Genomic DNA, 18,182 nt, shown 5'->3' with positions numbered 1-18,182 from the left:
AAGGAAAGTTTCTCACCTCTTTCCCGAAGCTTTTGTGTTTGGCTTTGAAATATTTGAATGGATTATGTGACTGTTTTAATTGCCCAGTAACATAAAGGGAAACATAACATGTCAGTGATTGAGTCTATGGCCCTGCTGTTAAAGTGTAACCTGTGACATTGGACCTTTTAGCTGAGCCCCATCAGGCTATGGAAACAACATAATATTTTTATCTCAGTAAGTAATTCATTACATATATATAATGGATTTATTGCATTATGGCCTGTGTTTCCTTTTTACTTCATGGTGCCCTACAGGATTAGAGGGCTGCCAGTGTATTTATTTCAGGTACATGTGGGAGTGGGAGAAGACTTCTGGTGTGAGAGAATGCAACAACAAAAGGAAGGTTTCCTGGAGTCACGGCCAGGATTTTGCGGTGGACCTCCAGGTTGTACTTCCTGTTCTTTTCCTGTTTGGTAAATATAGTCTTGTGAAACGTGCCTGTCTGCACGGCCCCTGCTGTGTTTGCGTGTGTTTCAGATAAAGTATGGCTGTTGTATAACACTATGCCCCTTCTTTGTGTGTTTGTTTGTGTGTTGGGCGAATTTTATTTACATGTATAGATAGTGAAAATGCTGTGCAGACTCTTAAAAAGTGACACAGTGCTTGTCTGCTGTGTGTTTCTGCACCTTTCTGTCTTTGCTGCTGTGACTTGTAAATTTCCCCACTGTGGGATAAATAAAGTCTATCGTAACAGCTCTATAGTTCCATAAACCTACTCCACTTTCAACCTCCTAGATGGCACTGTTGGGCCACACAGAGGTTGAGCTCATCAGACTTATGATCAGAGGTTACGCTGGTGCCGTGGGTTACAGCTCAGTGTTTGGTGTCATTGGTGTGCCACTCAGTGTTCCTAGGGTGTGACATCCATGATTAAGACATTAATGATAACATCTGATGATTTCATTCTCTAATCAATTTTCAAGCCATTCCCTTTTGTTTCCTCTCAAGGTTGTAACATTGAGTGTGGAATAATGAAACATTAGTCTGACCAGCTCTTGCCAATGTGCACAAAGGCAGTTAAGCTCCCATCCTTTCCAACCCTGATAAAGGTGATAAGGATCCAGTTTTAATAGGATCAGAGGCAGGGTTAAAAGGAAAGAGGATCTGCTCTCATTGATACAGACAAGGAGTAGGGAGCTTTAATAGTGACTGGAATTCATTCTGATAAGACTGTGAAAATCCTACTGACCAATAATGTGCTATTTATATGTTCTGGATGTGAACAAATCAATTATTATGTTGCTGTTCTCAGCAGGGCCATATGCAATAATAATGCAACATCTAGCATGTAAAGAACAAGAGCAGGTGGAGTCAACAGGTACAGTCTGAAGACATTTCACCAGTAATCAAAAAGGCTTTGTGAGTTCTGATGAAGTGACAGGCAATTGATGTAATCTCTAAAATAACATAATTTCCCTTGTTTTACAACAGTTACATATCACATAAACAAGGCTGGATTAACAATATTTGCAATAATTTGCCATAACTTTATTTAATGCATAACTCCATAAATTCATATATCCATGTAGGTTTATTGGCTCTGTACTTTACTCTGTGTCGTGATTCGAATCACGGTGTAGCATACGGAGAGCTGATGTTACAGGAAAGGTCATTTGCTATCTCCACAACTGGAGCCATGAAAGAGCGACAGCAAACGCTAACTATAATGCAGGAGTGTGTGGGAGCTGCCGGTGACTCAGCAAGTGCTGAAATAATGAAATGTGTCTTGTAGGAGTCAGTGGTAACGTTAGCAACCTGGCTAACTAACTTCCACTTTCCGAGTGGAGGCTAGTTAGCCTAGCTTGCTAAAGTTGCTATGGCGAACGTGTTAGCAAACAATTGCATGTATCCAGCAGACACAAAACAACATTAGCATTCATTTGGAGTTTTGTGTTTCTGGCCATCTGATGAATTTAAGTCCAATATTTACTCTTTTTTTAGCGCTTGAATCTCAGATGCTGTTTTCACAAATATGTCCCAAAGTGGTTTTGTCCCCTTAAGAGATTGAAAAATACGCACAATAGCTACAGCATCATTATAGTTAATACTTCCTTACACGAAATTTGAGGAGGATTAAAATGTCAGTTCCACTTTAATCTTTTGTGCAGGCCTAATAGCACATTTTTTTGCACAGGGGCCCTCTAGCATCTTAATCGAGCCCTGCACATGACCTGAATGACTGAACACCTGCATTTACACAGACATACTGTAACTGCAAAAACTGTTCACATATATCGAATCCTCAATTGGTCTGAGGATCTATAATTAACTGCTTTCCTGGCTCCCTGTTGCGTTATAAACTAAATCTTAGCTTTCTATGAATGTGACTTTCTAGCCTTATGTGGTGCACCAACATAATATCCCTTTTGAGAAAAATCAATCAGTCTCCACTGACAAGGTTACATGTCACTGCTGATGTTCTTACAGTATCATTCAAATGACAGATGATTTCCTATTCACTGAAGATGTATTCCCGCTCTGTGTTGCAATTTCCCTGCTTTGATGTCATCTAATGAAATCATCAGGAGAATCAATCTCTCCTCCTATTCCCCCGACAGCCTATTAAGACCCAACGCTGCCAGAGAGGAAGTCTAGGCAAGCAGCCATTTTTAATACTTCACTGGCGTCTAAATGTGGCAGATAACAAATGATGAAATCACAATAGTACACAAGTAACCACATAAATGAGTATAAACGAGCTGTACTCGTTGCTAGGAATTACGCTCATGCACAAACAGAGCAAGGGCAAGTCACATCCCAATCAGTGATCCATTCTAGTGCTGACTGATAACTCCTGACTGACTGTATAGTATGTGGATTTATGTACTGAGAAATACCCAGATGTATACTGGATTAGCAAGAATTTCTGAGTAGCTGCCCCAAGATGCATTGTGTTTCCTCGGACTGTGCATTGGTGGCTTATCTTGCCTTGAAATTATGCTGAACAATATTCAATTTAGTGGACGAGGTTACGTTGATTTACATTTATGATAAACAATTTTTATTCAACGGTAGCTCGGACCGGTCATGTGATGGAACACAGTACACAGTATGATTGAGTATGTAGTATGCGGTATTATGTGATTTCAAACACACACACACACACAGACACACACACAGTCTTCCCACCATAATAGATGATCCACAAAGGGAACCACCGAGGAGAGGATGAATTCTGGACAGGCAGATTGACAGACAGGCCATTTTCCAGTGAGCAGTAGACTCTGTCCGACTTTAGACTGCTGATATAATGATGAGTGAATTCCAGCCTAAAGTGAGTGTGTGTTGGTTTGACAGATTCAATTTACAGACTCAGGCTCAGTCTTTGTACACTGTATTCACACTATAAATTCACAAAATGAATTAGATTGACAGTGCATATATAAATAACAGTAATTATGACTAGGCCCAAAGATAATCTGCAGAAGGGTATATGCAAGAAATGTTCTAAGTAGAATCTAATAAGCATAATAAAAGCCATGTTTTTGTAAATCCTGAATGTTGAGCATATGAATATTTTTTTCCATCAATTAAAGCCTACATGAATGTTTTATATCATAAATGTTAAAGCAGCATTAAATCATTAATCTTGGGGCCAGGAAAAAGTTGTAAACTTGTAAATAGTGACATATTATCACCTTATAAAGTGACAAAAACAGAACAATACATTTGCGGGCCGTAAAACCAAAACAATGAGCTAGAAGACGCTAAAATGCTTCCCCTGCTGATGTGATCTGCAGAATCAGGTAATAATTCTCTGTGGGCTCGTTATGACAAGCGACCCCTTTCACATTACATGTAGTCATTTCAAAAAAATTTGATTAGTGCAGTTTTAAGTCAAGCTTTTTACTTTAAAAAGAAAAACTAAAGCTACATTTTCAAGCACTTGAAAGCCACGCCCCAATTAGAGATATCAGAACAGACACGTGGTGTGGTGAGCTGTGCAACATGCTTTAACAGTTCAACCTATAGGGAGAAAGAAATGTTTGCCCTTGTGATTCAGTCTTGTTATTCCTTAATGGCTGTGTGAGTGTCACTGGCAGAGAGGAAACAGGACCATTGTTTTCCATGGATGTGGGTGTGTTTCTTCAACAAAACAAAAAGGCTGCCTCTGTTACAGCAGCAGCCTTCAAGGCTGGAAGAAGAGCAAATCACAGGGAGGGTGATAAGATCTCTCTCTGGCCACCATCTTCGACAGGTCAACAGCAGCAGTGGGGACATTTATCACCAAACTTATTGCTTTGCTGCCACAGAGGGGAGGACGGAGGGAGAAATATCACAAAAGGTTTCACAAAACAAACTAAGCTATCCTCCTTCAAGTCCAAAGAGTGGAAGAACGCGCTGCAACAACTCAATACTGTTTATTATTTCTGGGTTTGTTTCCTTGCGCAGCAAAGATAAGGAGCTATCCATCATGGCCTCTGTCTGCGACCTGAAGATTCCATTATGGCCCAACACAATATGTCCACCGTTTACATCAAACAGCCCACAAAAGCAATGCCAAGGAACCAATTTCCTCCTACCTTCATGAATAAGAATCTCATTCATCTTCTCTTCTGTGCACATTTATAAAGGCAGACAAGAGCTGACTGGAGACCTATTATGAAGCTGTCCTTAACACTTCAACTCCTAGCACAAATTTTCAGGCTGAAGGGAGCACATATGTTCTGTTGTTTTGAGATAGGAACCAAGCTGGATTTTAAAAGCTTTAATTGATTGTTTGGGCTGTATTTTTTTAATTTTTATTTATTTTGTCTGTGGCAAGGACTCTATTCGTGTCCTAAATGTGCCTCCAAAACCACATACAACAGTCATTCTTCTCCTCATGAGTCAGTTACACTGAGCTGGTACATGTCAAATTGATTTCTTCACACTGACACTCATACCAGGCCCTCACAATAAACCCCTGCTGTCCTTAAATCACCTCACACTGGCAGCAGAGTGGCTTTCCATCCCTCCATTTATTCAACATTTATTCATACACGCTTGATCACGTTCCCTTTTCAAGTCATTGTTACAAAGCAGATAACATTATGTCAAGCATTTAAAAACGTACACTATGCAAATAATAAAAGAGTCATGACTGTACAGATAATAGAACAATGCTTTAAAAATAACAAAGATACGTTAAGGCAGAATCAGACAAGAGTGGGAAAAGCTCTGGAAAGGATTTGAAAAATAGATTTGCCTCTCGACATGATAAAGGTCAGTGTTAAATTACATCAGAGCCCCTCTCCGACCACGGAGTCATGGTTTTGTTTTGTTCAGGCTGTTTCCTCGGGTGCAGAGGGGAGACGGGGACAACCCCCCCACCCCACCCCCTGCTTGTACGGAATCAGATGACTTGTGAGCGTGTCGGCTCCTCTCTACATGCGTATAGGTCAACGTTAAATCACATCAGAGCCACTTTGCTGTAATTGAGTGAGGGTTTAATGTGTTTTTAGTCAGGTTCCTCAGTTGGCAGACGGGAGGCAGAGGGAAGCTGGGGTGTCTCACGGTGCTCTTCCTCTGACCCAGCAGGCCGTGAGAGCTGTGTCGGCACTGATCTCAGTGAGAAAAATGAATTTAAAGTTATAATCCGTAACATTTTCACATCCAACCCAATTTTTGATGCTATTAATGGCTGTCATTTATTCTGCTAGACATTATATTAGTGTTCCCTCTATAGTATAGTTTGGATTGTCAGTGGCAGAGTCCGCCATTCCCGCAATGGATTTGAATGGCATTCAAATGGCGATCCCAGGCATTTTGAAGAAACATTTTTTCAAAGTGAGTTTCAATAAATATGTAATTTCAAATTCAGGGAGTAATATTAGTATAATAGTACTATTAAGATGTTATTGACGTTACCAGAAGCCAAATGAACCAGAACTGAAATTTTATTTTAAAGGATTATAGCTTTAAAAGTAAGGAATTGTTGAAAAATAAAATCTAAATTAGTTATTTCATGGCCTTGTACTCTCTCCACTGAGATTCTGGCAAACAAATTAAAATTGGTCAAGAACAGTATTCCTTTTGGACATCCCAATATAATTTAATTTAATTTGGCTTGGATTCTTTCTGGTTTCGAGTTATTTCACAGTTCGAAGGCTAGAATTTTTCTGGTGCCGGTAAAAGACCAGCAATAAAACATAGCATAAAAATCCACAACACAGCATAAACACAGCCGATGAGGAAAACATAAATCATGTGCATATAACAACTGTCTGAGCCCTATTCAGGCATGAGTGAAAGATGGCACTGTGCAGAGATTTGAGTGTCTGCTGGGCTGTGTAATGCCATGTTGATTATTTTCCAAAGCCCGGGAAAATAAAACTGTCAGACTGCATAAGTCATAATTAATTGTAATTAATGGAACCCGTTTTGTTCTAATCATCATCGAATAAATAGCAGAGCCCATTTCTGGTAAAAAATGTCACTACTCACACTTTGTAATGGATGGCTTCTCAAAATACATTATGGGCATTTAATCGTCTATGTAAATGGGATGCATTACTCAGGAAGTGATTAAAATAAGGGAAATCTACTATGCCTAACTATAACAATTACACAACTAATGGACTTCCCACTATATTGTAAAAGTTTAAATTAAGCAGCTCTGAACTGAACTAAAACAAGCTGACAGGGACAAAACATTGTATCTCATTTCCAGATTTGTAAATACCACAAAATTGTTTACTCAATAAGAAACACAGAGGGATACCAATTGCACACTATATGAAATTTATTCCATCGGTAGTAATGTACAAGAATTATAAAGCTGGTTCGCTTCACATCTTACAGATTAGTTTATACTGCTGTACACATCTGTCATCAAATATGGTTTGTAACTGTGCTCACAAATACACCAGGGGCTTAAATAAACACAGCTGACACAAACTCAAAAAGGGTGGAAAGGTGGGGGACAAATGAGAAAAAGGTAAATATGAAGAGTAAAAAAAAAAAAAAAAAAAAAAAAAAACACACAATAACTAAAATCTACACATTTAAAAAAGGGGCAAAATATCCCCAAATATTACCGTCCACATCTGAAATAACATTTGCTGCCCTACACAGAGAGAGGTTTTCAGATGCAGCTATCAGTTTAGCGCCACTTGAGTTATGTTTAACGTGTTCACTCATGTCATATTTAGCGCAACACTGAAGGTTCAGCATATTCTGAATGGAGCTGAGTAAACAACAAATGTGAAAAAAAGAGAATCTTTCCCTCACACTGAAAGAAAACAAAAATCTGACAGATCATTCCTGATAGAGACTTCAGTATATTAAAACACCTCTCAACCTCGGAGAGGCAGCAGACTACCTCCCCATCCTCTAACATGCTAGCAGCTGCCCTACATGGACTCTGTGGCCGGTCGCTCTCACTCCTTTCTGCGTTTCTTGTCGTGATAGTCGTCCTTTGAGCGGCTGCTGGTGGAAGGCCTCTTGGAGCCTCCGTGCTGCTTGGCCTCCTCCAAGAACTTGTCCAGACCGAAGGGATCCTCCTCAAACTGGACTGGTCCTTCTCTCCTCTGCCCGTGGTCGGCACCTGAGAACTCTTTGTCTGGAACAAACCTGATGGTGGACAGGAAAAGAAGAAAGGATCATTACAGTGGGCTGCAAATTCATAGTTTCTCTCACACAGGTTTTTTGTTATGTTGTGCTCGTTTTCTTTTTCTCCAGGTATCCTCAAATCAGGAAATAGGACGAAGTGTTGAATCAACAAACTAACTGCTAGCAGGTTGCTTCTTGTTCAACAAACATTCTATGAGAAGAAATACAGGATTGCATCCAAAATATCAGGGTATTCCATGGAACATATGTTTTTATGTCTTGAGGAACTTGCTTAAGTCAAAGATTTCCTTTTCTATGTTTTGCACAATGGTGTAACTCCCCACAGCCAGCCAAGCATTCCTAGAGGACAATGACAAGCTGGTGACTAAACATATGGGACAGGCTATGCTCGGCTAGTAGAGTGTGGCTCTGCTGCCCCAAGGACAAGGGCTCCTGCTGGGACATCATGTGCACGCTTGCCTCGTGCCTCAAAATAAAACCAGAATGACCTCAAAATGATTCAAGCTTTTATTGTTATTTTTTCCATAATTATAATTGTGAAGGTTAAACCTTCAGCAGTCATATTAGTAGCTTGATAAACATAACAGTCTGAAATTAGATTTTTAAAAAGTGAACTGTTTTCTAACCAGTTTGGGATCCACAGTGGGTTGTGAAATAATTTTAGGGTATTTTCACCCATATTCCAGGGAGGAAGAAAAATTATATTTCACCTTTAGTGTTCTCTCTGAGAGAAGAGCCGCTTCATTTGGTGAATGTCCTGTGACAATCACCATTAAAACACAGCCAGTTAAGATAATAATTTAAGTAATCCGTGTATATATTTATTTTGTCCCCCATATTTTTTATATCTGTATTTATTATTTGTATATTATTGTTTCCCTTTTTTTTTTTTTTAAATACTTCTAATTCTTATTGACACAGTGCTGTCTGCTGTGTGTTTCTGCACCTTTCTGTCTTTGCTGCTGTGACGTGTAAATTTCCCTGCTGTGGGATTAATAAAAAAAAGTCTAAGTCTAATGCAATTAAAAGGAGTTTTTCCTCATTAATATGTATATAATTCTATAAAAAGGTTCACATCACATTTACTACATTAATATGCAATTACGCATGAGGTTCCTAGAAATGAAGATGTAAGCACAAACTTTTAATTGTGTATTGTTGAGTTGTTGTGTTTGTAAAACGTAAGAGACAGAAGTCCTACCTGTATTCATGTCTTAAATGTGTGAACCATTTTGCTTTTTCCACAAACCACTGATTCAAATAGGTGTGTTCTCTGCTCAGTGGTGTTTTATTTGTTAGTGTCATCTATGTAGCCAAATTAGTCTAATAAATATATAATACACTATTGAAGGTTTAACAAAAAGACAGTAATCCACAGTACCTGTTGTTGTGCATGAGTGTGTCAAAGTCATCTGTGTAGGTGTCCTTGTCTATATTCTTGCTGGGACGGTAGATGTTTGAAGCCATGTCTCTGCCGCCGCGGAACGGCTGGTCGTACACGTTGTACGTATCATCCTCACCGCCAGCAAAACCACTATCCATACCCTGAAAAGAGACAGAAAAGAGAAAAAAAGGAAGAGTGACTTTAAGAAAAGATATGGAAGTGCACAACATGGACATGGCTAAATCTTTCTGAGGTGAGGTTCTGCCTGAAAATAAATCTCTTCACTGGCTTTTGCTTCCCTTTCGTACCCAAAGTGGATTATGACGCGTTTCTTCCTTGTATATGGGTATTGAATTACTCAGTTTAATGTTATGAACAGCCCATCATCTATGAAGTTTGTTGTGCAACTGAGGCTTTCAATCCCGTCCTCTATCCAGCAACAGACAAGCCACTGGAGACTGTACCACTTCAGCCCAACACTGGAGGTCAAACTAAACCTTAGACTGGAACAGATGTTTCAAGACTCTTGTCTCTTTTACCTTGACATACTGTAACTCTATTTTGGAAATATTTTCTCATGTCACATAGAAGTCTATACTGATAGTAGGTGTGATATAATCTAACCTTGCTCTGATTGAAGAGTCTCTGGTCGTACTGGGCCTCACTGGCAGAACGAGGGTTGGGCACGCCCAGAGCGATGATCTCGCTTATGTCCCTGTCCTGGTCTCTCTGCAGCTTCGACCTGGGACAGAGAACAAAATGAATGACACACACAACAATGACATGAAAACATAACTGCAAGGAAGTTATTATATATCTATTATACAGTGGCTTGCAAAAGTATTCAGCCCCCTTGAACTTTTCCACATTTTGTCACGTTACGACCACAAATCTAAATATATTTTATTGGAATTTTATGTGAAAGACCAACACAAAGTGGCACACAATTGTGAAGTAGAAAGAAAATTATATGTGATTTAAAAAAAATTTTACAAATAAAAAACTGAAAAGTACGGTGTGCAAAAGTATTCAGCCCCCTTTTCTCTGAGTGTAACCAATTGCCTTCAGAAGTTGCCTGATGATTGCTGAATGATCGAATGTTGACCTAATGACTAAATAGAGTCCACCTGTGTGTAATCTAATCTGAGTACAAATACAGCTGTTCTGTGATGGCCTCAGAGGTTTGTTAAGAGAATATTGGGGAGCAAACAGCATCATGATGTCCAAGGAACACACCAGACAGGTCAGGGATAAAGTTGTGGAGAAGTTTAAAGCAGGGTTAGGCTATAAAAAGATTTCCCAAGCTTTGAACATCTCACGGAGCGCTGTTCAATCCATCATCCGGAAATGGAAATTGTATGGCACAACTGCAAACCTACCAAGACACGGCCGTCCACCTAAACTTACAGGCCGAACAAGGAGAGCACTGATCAGAGATGCAGCCAAGAGGCCCATGGTGACTCTCGACGAACTGCAGAGATCCACAGCTCAGGTGGGGGAATCTGTCCACAGGACAACTATTAGTCGTGCGCTGCACAAATCTGGCCTTTATGGAAGAGTGGCAAGAAGAAAGCCATTGTTAAAAGAAAACCATAAGAAGTCCCGTTTGCAGTTTGCCAGAAGCCATATGGGAGACACAGCAAACATATGGAAGAAGGTGCTCTGGTCAGATGAGACCAAAATTGAACTTTTTGGCCTAAATGCAAAACGCTATGTGTGGCGGAAAACTAACACTGCACATCACTCTAAACACACCATCCCCACTGTCAAACATGGTGGTGGCAGCATCATGCTCTGGGGGTGCTTCTCTTCAGCAGGGACAGGGAAGATGGTCAGAGTTGATGGGAAGATGGATGGAGCCAAATACAGGGCAATCTTGGAAGAAAACCTGTTGGAGTCTGCAAAAGACTTGAGACTGGGGCGGAGGTTCACCTTCCAGCAGGACAACGACCCTAAACATAAAGCCAGGGCTACAATGGAAGGGTTTAAAACAAAACATATTCATGTGTTAGAATGGCCCAGTCAAAGTCCAGACCTAAATCCAATCGAGAATCTGTGGCAAGATCTGAAAACTGCCGTTCACAAACGCTCTCCATCTAATCTGACTGAGTTTGAGCTGTTTTGCAAGGAAGAATGGGCAAAAATTTCAGTCTCTCGATGTGCAAAGCTGGTAGAGACATACCCCAAAAGACTTGCAGCTGTAATTGCAGCAAAAGGCGGTTCCACAAAGTATTGACTCAGGGGGGCTGAATACTTTTGCACACCGTACTTTTCAGTTTTTTATTTGTAAAATTTTTTTTTAATCATGTATAATTTTCTTTCTACTTCACAATTGTGTGCCACTTTGTGTTGGTCTTTCACATAAAATTCCAATAAAATATATTTCTGTTTGTGGTCGTAACGTGACAAAATGTGGAAAAGTTCAAGGGGGCTGAATACTTTTGCAAGCCACTGTATATATATCATTTTTAGTTGGGACGGGTACCGAAACCCGGTATTAAATGGGCCCCGGGGCTGAATTATGAAAGGCCGTGGTATCAATAAGCTCCGATGATATCGGTTCTGCTGTCAGTCGTGGAGACATTAAGAATATGCATTTTCTATGTATTTAGGCCACATAACGTTATCCTGCACAGAGATAGACAGAGAGACCATCTTAGCAAGTAACCATAAGCCAGCTGATAACTCGGTAAATATGAGTGCGTTCATAACAAAAAGAAACACTAAGAGTACTGTTAAAGTACTGGATTGATGAGCAGTATCGATAAGAGTACTCGTACCATTAAAATCTTAACGATACCCATCCCTAATTTTTACTGCTGTAGTATCAAAACTCTGAAGTCACAAGGGACTTGTTACACCCCATATAATAATAATACGATATAGGCTGTATCACGTAACATGAAGCAACTTCTAAAGTCATGTATTTTCAAAAGGTACTAGGATCTTGACATTAAGGCTATTATCTATGATGAAATATGTGTACGTAATAAAAAAGTTCTTGGTGACTTTAACATCTTGACTGTCCTTCAGCAAACAGCCACCTCAAAGTTAAGCGAAAGGTAATTTTAAGATAACAAGGTTTCTACTTTCTGACAGCTGGAATTGTGATTGTAATGAGGTCTCCTCTGAATTTCAATTCCTACACTCCCTTCAGGGACCACAACTCCATCAATTGACAACCTGACAGTGCATATACACATCGTAACACACAAATACACACATCTCACATGCACACACAGTCTGTGGATCATTGCAGACAAGGACTACTGCCTGAGCACTCTGCTGGATCCTGCTGCGTTTGTTCAGTATTACTGCTGGCCCCATGAATGATTCAGCAGTGAGCAGTGCATCTGTGTGGCTGTGCGTGCGTGCGTGCGTGCGTGCGTGCGTGCGTGTGTATATATGGAGAGGAGGGGTGGCTGAGTTCACATGCGGTGTGTTTAAAGTGCGTGTCCAGCACCTCTTATCAGGAGCAGCCCTGGAAATGTTCCTGTCGTGCTGTCTCTCTTTCCTTCTGTCATGGCGGATCTCGTCACGCTCCCTGGCCTCGCCGTCCTCGCCACCTGCCGCGTGAGACGGGGGGAGATGGATGGATGGAAAGAGGGAGAAGGGGGGGCAAAGAATCAAAAAAGAAATTAAAAAAATAAGTAAATAAAACCACACGAGGAGAGGAGATGGAGACAGATTATGTGAAATGGTGCAGTGGTGAAAAGAAACGTGGGGAAGAAGAAAGATGGAGAGAAAAATGGGGGGAGAAAAAGGGGAGTGGGTGATGTTTGGGATAATGTGGAAAAAAAGATGGTATAGGAATGGAAGAAATGTCAGGTAGAGGATTGATACACAGCAGAAGAGGGAAGATTAAGTGAAGAGAAACTGTCAGTGGTCAGTTTCAACTTGCAAGACAAAAACACGACAGACAGATGTTGGAGTTTAAAACAAAAATGTAAATTCAGAATTTGCATTCTGATTTGATGTGACGTATCTAAATGGTCATTCAAAAAGTATGTACAAAAACAGGACATGCAACATTTTTCTTCTCAGAATACATGTGAATTATCAGTAGGGAAGCAGAAACATAATTTCACAGCTTACTGGTCCTGTCAACACTGGCAGAGTGAAAAATGTTTATGCCACTCGTGTTCTAGATTTGGAACTGGCAACAGCAGTGACAACAGAGTCTGCTCCACTCACTCAGAAAACCACACACACAGGCTAGTCATATAAGCTTAAAATAAGAAACTGAAAAAAAATAACTTGATAATCTTCAGGACTCACCTTTGTCCCCATGACTTTTGATCCCTGCTCTGCGGTCTCGGGCCATTTGGGCCAATTCCCTCAGTTTCTCCTCCTTCTTTTCCTTCTCCTTCTGGGCCATCTTCTTCTCTACCTGGGCTCTCATCTCCACTGCCTCTCTGGCCTATGGAAACAATCAGTATTTCAATATGTCAATTAAATATGGGTTAAAAAAAAAGGAACATATTTTAGACAGTGCAACAATTCTGAATCACACATCGATCGGGGACCAAGGTGAAGTACCTTTCTATCAGCGATGTAGAGCGCCTCAGCCAGCTTGGCAAAGTTTTCATTGATGTGAACTGTTTGCAGCCCCCTACCATCAGCAGCCAGACGTTTGTCGAGAGGAATGGTGTAGCCCTGAAAGACATTAAGCACATCGAGAGAAAGAAATAAGCAGAGGAGAAAAGGAATTGCCATGAAAAGACCTGGAGTCCTAAACATTTAATATTTGTGCATTGTATCAAAAACCAAACAAACAAGCCTGGGACAAAAAACATATGTCATTTGGTGTTAATTCTGGTGTCTGGTGTCTGGTGTTACCTTAGCGTTTTTCCAGTTGGAGATGCATGGAGGAATCTTCCACTCCTGCTGCTCCTTGACAGTCATCTACAAGAAAAGGGAGAAACTGTCAAACATAATATCTTTTGAACAATGCAAGCAACTTCATTTAGATTTTTCAATATAGAAAATTAAGTACTGAAAAAAACGTTTCCAACATCTTCGCCAACTGTACCTTTCTGCTTGGGGAATGCATGACGGGGGCAGGTGGAGAAGGAGGTCCTCGAGGAATTTTCTTGTTGATCCTGAAATATACAATTGTAGTCAATTCTTTGTTTTTGTCAGACTGAGGGGGGCAGGACAATACAGGTATTGAAGAGTCAATAGTCAAACACTACCTGGTTTCAACAGAAGAAATAGTCAGAAGTAGTTACAACAAACTATGACTTTGTAACTGTCAAGTTTCATTTGACATTTTGGTTAAAAAAAACAAAAACTTCTTTATAAAAGCAAGATCTTTATATAAATGGAGCCAACTTTAGACATCTACATATATCAGAGGGGAAATGTGCAGTCATTAATAGAATTATTGATGAAGAGTTTCAAGGGAATCTTTCTCAAGAGAGAACTTTAGCAAGTAATGAATCACATCCAACCAGAATCTTTCACATGGGTTGTAATTGTTTAATGCTTCTTTTAAATCCACTCAGGCTTCTTAGTACTTAATTATCAACTATATTTCCTTTGGCTATTACTTATATATACACAGTACATAATATATATCTTATACACTATAAATTACACTGCTGAATTACTGCCCCCCTATGAGCCTGAGGCAGGACTCTGCTGGCTCTTACTAAGTCCTGGCTCAAAATGAACAGTGACCGGGCTTTTGCAGTGAGGGCCCTTCAGCAGAATCAGTGACATCTTTTAAATAACTTTCTAAAACTCATCTTTTTTAAAAAAGCTTTTTTTTTTTTTTTTAATGCTAGTTCTTCTCTGTTTTATTATTATCATTATTGTTGTTATTATTATTGTTGGGTATTTAATTCCATTCTAATTTTGCATTATTTTTAATTTGTCAGATTTGATTTGCATCATTGCAGTCCTGAAATGTTTTAATTCTGGTTGAACCATGTAAAGCACTTTGTAACTCTCTTTTGAAAAGTGCTATATAGATATACGTTTACTATATATCATGAAGAAATGTAATACAGACTTTATGAATCAAAAAAGCTTATCAACTGTGTCCAAACCAACCCCAAACAGTGCATTAGATTAATTCTACTAATTACATTAAATACCCTGCACAATCTAAATCTCTTACACCAGTCTTTACACATGGCTTCAAGTTGCTATGTTGGACACATTTTACGTACTTGAAACGTGGAGGTTCCATCGGATCTTTCTGCATTTCCACCATGCGGATCACCCTCTGTTTGGCCCCTGAATTAAAAGCCACTCCCTGCTGGGATGGGGTGTATCTTGGGGAAAGACAAAGAGGAAGAAATGTGTCACCATGCATAAAACTTTCCCCTTCACCCATATACACAAATACAGGTGATAGAGACAATCATTTAAACGAATAAACAGTATGTACGTAAGTGTTTCTTAACATTGTATGTCAAAACTTGGAATCTTTCTCATCACTACCTTCAATCCCACATGATGTCAATGTATCATTATTTGAACTCAGTCATGAAACAATCCCACTCTCCCTATTGTCTTACTGTGTACTAAAATGGTGTTGAAATTGTTAAAATTCTTGTACATACCTGATGTACTGTGCAGGAGCTTGTTTGTCTGCAGCTCGTACAGGCATGGCAGCAGCAATCTTTTGAGACACCTGCTTGTCCAGGGCAGCACGGGTCTTTTCCGTCAGCTACAAAGGACACATAACAACGACTGTGTTTAGATGTAGACTGATTATGAGATTTACTGAATTCTAACTTAGTAAAGTTAAAGTATAAACTGAATAAAGGGTTGTCAAGACTAGTCTATTTCTGATTGTGATTATAGTGAGAAAATGTAAAACAGTTATTTACTTAATTCTACAGTTTCAATGTTACAAAACATATTTTTGATCACATAGTAACATCAGCTATATTTTTGCACTAACCAGGGGATAAAATTAACACTGAATGCTCTCCTTGGGTAAATGGTGTAAAGAAGGATATATGATCTGTATAAGTAGTCAAATCTACAGTCCAATGAATGACTTGATGGCAACCTGCCTGTAAATCAGTTTTCCCACACATACACATTGCAGCTTGGCTTACCTCTTTTACAGCCTCCTCATCAGGCCTCTGTAGTTCTGGTGTGTCTTCATTCAGGACCTCCTTTGGAAGAAGGTCTGTGTATTTACTGAAGACCACCTGCAACAAGGAAAGATGAGAAATGCATACTAAGACTCTTTCTGTAATCACATCAGGAAATATTTATGACAATGCATCATAGTATGGAGTGCGTGTGTGTGTATTCTGTAAATGAAAGGGGACTTATAAAACACTTGCATCATAAGTGATTAAAAATAAGATTGCAACTCTGCCATTTAAACTAAGCCGGATTTTGTCAGGCCTAGACTCAATGGCAAGTGTTGTAGATGCATCAAGCTGTCACTAGTCTTAATTTGTGTCTGTTCATTGTGCTTTTTACCATCTACCACCGTCAGACCGAATTTGACCAATCTTGTTTAATTTACGCTTCATATTTTTCAAGTCACGCATAGGTATGTTTTAAAATGTGTGTTGAGAGAATCCGTGCATACTGCTGTAGCAGTCGTTTACCTTATCCTTGCCCTGTCCTTGTCTGGCAATGGCGTCATATTTGATCTTTCCTTCTGCATCCACCTGCACCGCCAGGGCATTGGATGTCTTCTTCTTCCTGCCCATCTCCAGAGGAAACTGGGCCACATGGATCTCTGGGAAAGCTCCTCCATCTCCAAAGTCCTACAGAAACACAGATCAAAAAATGGGACATCAGACAAGAAATATTCCCAACCACCTCCAAACAAATGAGAAAACCCATCCCAACAGTTTTATCACGAGATAACTGTGTATCTACTGAGTAAATAAACGGATTTACCTCAAGTGAGCGAGGCACCCAGCCTTTTCTGTGTCCATAAGGAGGGGGCTCTCTGCGGGACGAAACCAGGGCGGTGGAGTAGGACTTCTGGGCCCGTAGCCTCTCCTCTGCCTCCAGCTGGTCCTGAGACAGCTGGGTCGGCGCCGGTAAAAAGCTGGACACAAAACAATACATGTATACGTCGCATTGTTTTGTATAGTAGCTCAACTGCTGTAAGCCCTTGCTAGCGTTAGCCGTAAGCAACACCGAGTAACTTACCTTTACGCAACTGAGTTATCTGGAAGTGTTAAAACTGCTAGTCAGCTAGCTAACAGCCAGGCTACATACCGTTACACGTTTTAATAACCAAAATGAAGCACACAGCGAACACACGACAAGTAAGCAGTTGATAAACGTGTGTTGTGACCATGGCTGCGTGCTGCTAAGCGAGCCAGCTAATGCCAAACGTTTGGTTAAGCTACGACATACAAGTTCAGCTAACGTTGGCTAGCATTAGCTGATGCCATTAGCTTCGATTACAACAAAGAAACGACAGTGGGCAGACCAAAAACATCACGGTCAAATATTAAAAGTAATATATACATCGTACAACATAAAGTGGAAACGACATATGATACAATTCCGTGAATTAAAAACACAAAAGGCCTGGTCGCGGTACTCACCTCGTCAAAGACATTTTCCCCCTTCTTCCGTAGCAATGAACTGGGCATGCGCGGTGCTATGACGGAACAGATTTTGCATGACCTTTTTTCTGTTACTCTGTGTTCTTATGAATTTTACTGTTTAAGATATTTGTCGTTTTGGGATTATTTTTCTTTTTTGTTTTCATTTCTAAATGTAATATTAAACAATATGAAATGTAGCTTTGGCAATGTAACATCAAAATGTATACCAATAAAGCTTATTTGAGTGAGGGAGAATAGAAAAGAAGGGTTTAGATACACTTAAAAGTAATTCAACAAAGCAGTTTGGATTTCTCTGCATGTATTTCCTCTCCAAAGTAATAAATCTCATTGAAGAGTGTGTTACATCTGAGTAAGCTGAGGAGTCTGGTAATATAGCAAACAGAGCAACAGAGTGCAATCAGGAAGAAACTCACACAGATCTTTGCTTACACACACTCAGTAAATATTAACTCATAATCCATTCATAATTCATTCATAAGTAATTTCAAGTTGTTTCGTCTTGAGTTACAAGCAGATCTTTTTCACAGACGGGATATCCACAAAATTAGAAGGAACTTTTTCAAAGAATAGGCCTCTTTTTTTTTTTACAGCAGGCTTTTTTGTTTGTCATAGTAGGAAAAGCACAGGTGTCACTA

The 18,182-nt window shown here is 39.8% G+C and overlaps 1 protein-coding gene across 1 annotated transcript; it reads right to left on the bottom strand.

Annotated features, from left to right (window-relative positions):
- Nucleotides 1-7,280: 7,280 nt before the first annotated feature.
- snw1 (SNW domain containing 1) lies at nt 7,281-17,543 on the bottom strand. The gene is made up of 14 exons (XM_070925776.1): nt 17,524-17,543; nt 16,862-17,015; nt 16,564-16,725; nt 16,057-16,152; nt 15,553-15,659; nt 15,157-15,261; nt 14,013-14,082; nt 13,820-13,885; nt 13,520-13,636; nt 13,259-13,400; nt 12,444-12,546; nt 9,605-9,722; nt 8,978-9,141; nt 7,281-7,596 (listed from the first exon to the last, which is right to left on the bottom strand). Exons 1-14 carry the CDS (start codon nt 17,535-17,537, stop codon nt 7,404-7,406), a joined length of 1,611 nt encoding a protein of 536 aa, XP_070781877.1. The 5' UTR covers nt 17,538-17,543; the 3' UTR covers nt 7,281-7,403.
- Between the last annotated feature and the right edge of the window lie 639 nt (nt 17,544-18,182).

This window comes from Enoplosus armatus, chromosome 19 (genome assembly GCF_043641665.1).
Source record: "Enoplosus armatus isolate fEnoArm2 chromosome 19, fEnoArm2.hap1, whole genome shotgun sequence".
NCBI lineage: Eukaryota > Metazoa > Chordata > Actinopteri > Centrarchiformes > Enoplosidae > Enoplosus > Enoplosus armatus.
The sequence above is the reverse complement of the archived record's forward strand: the minus strand, read 5'-3'. Positions and strand labels throughout refer to the sequence as shown.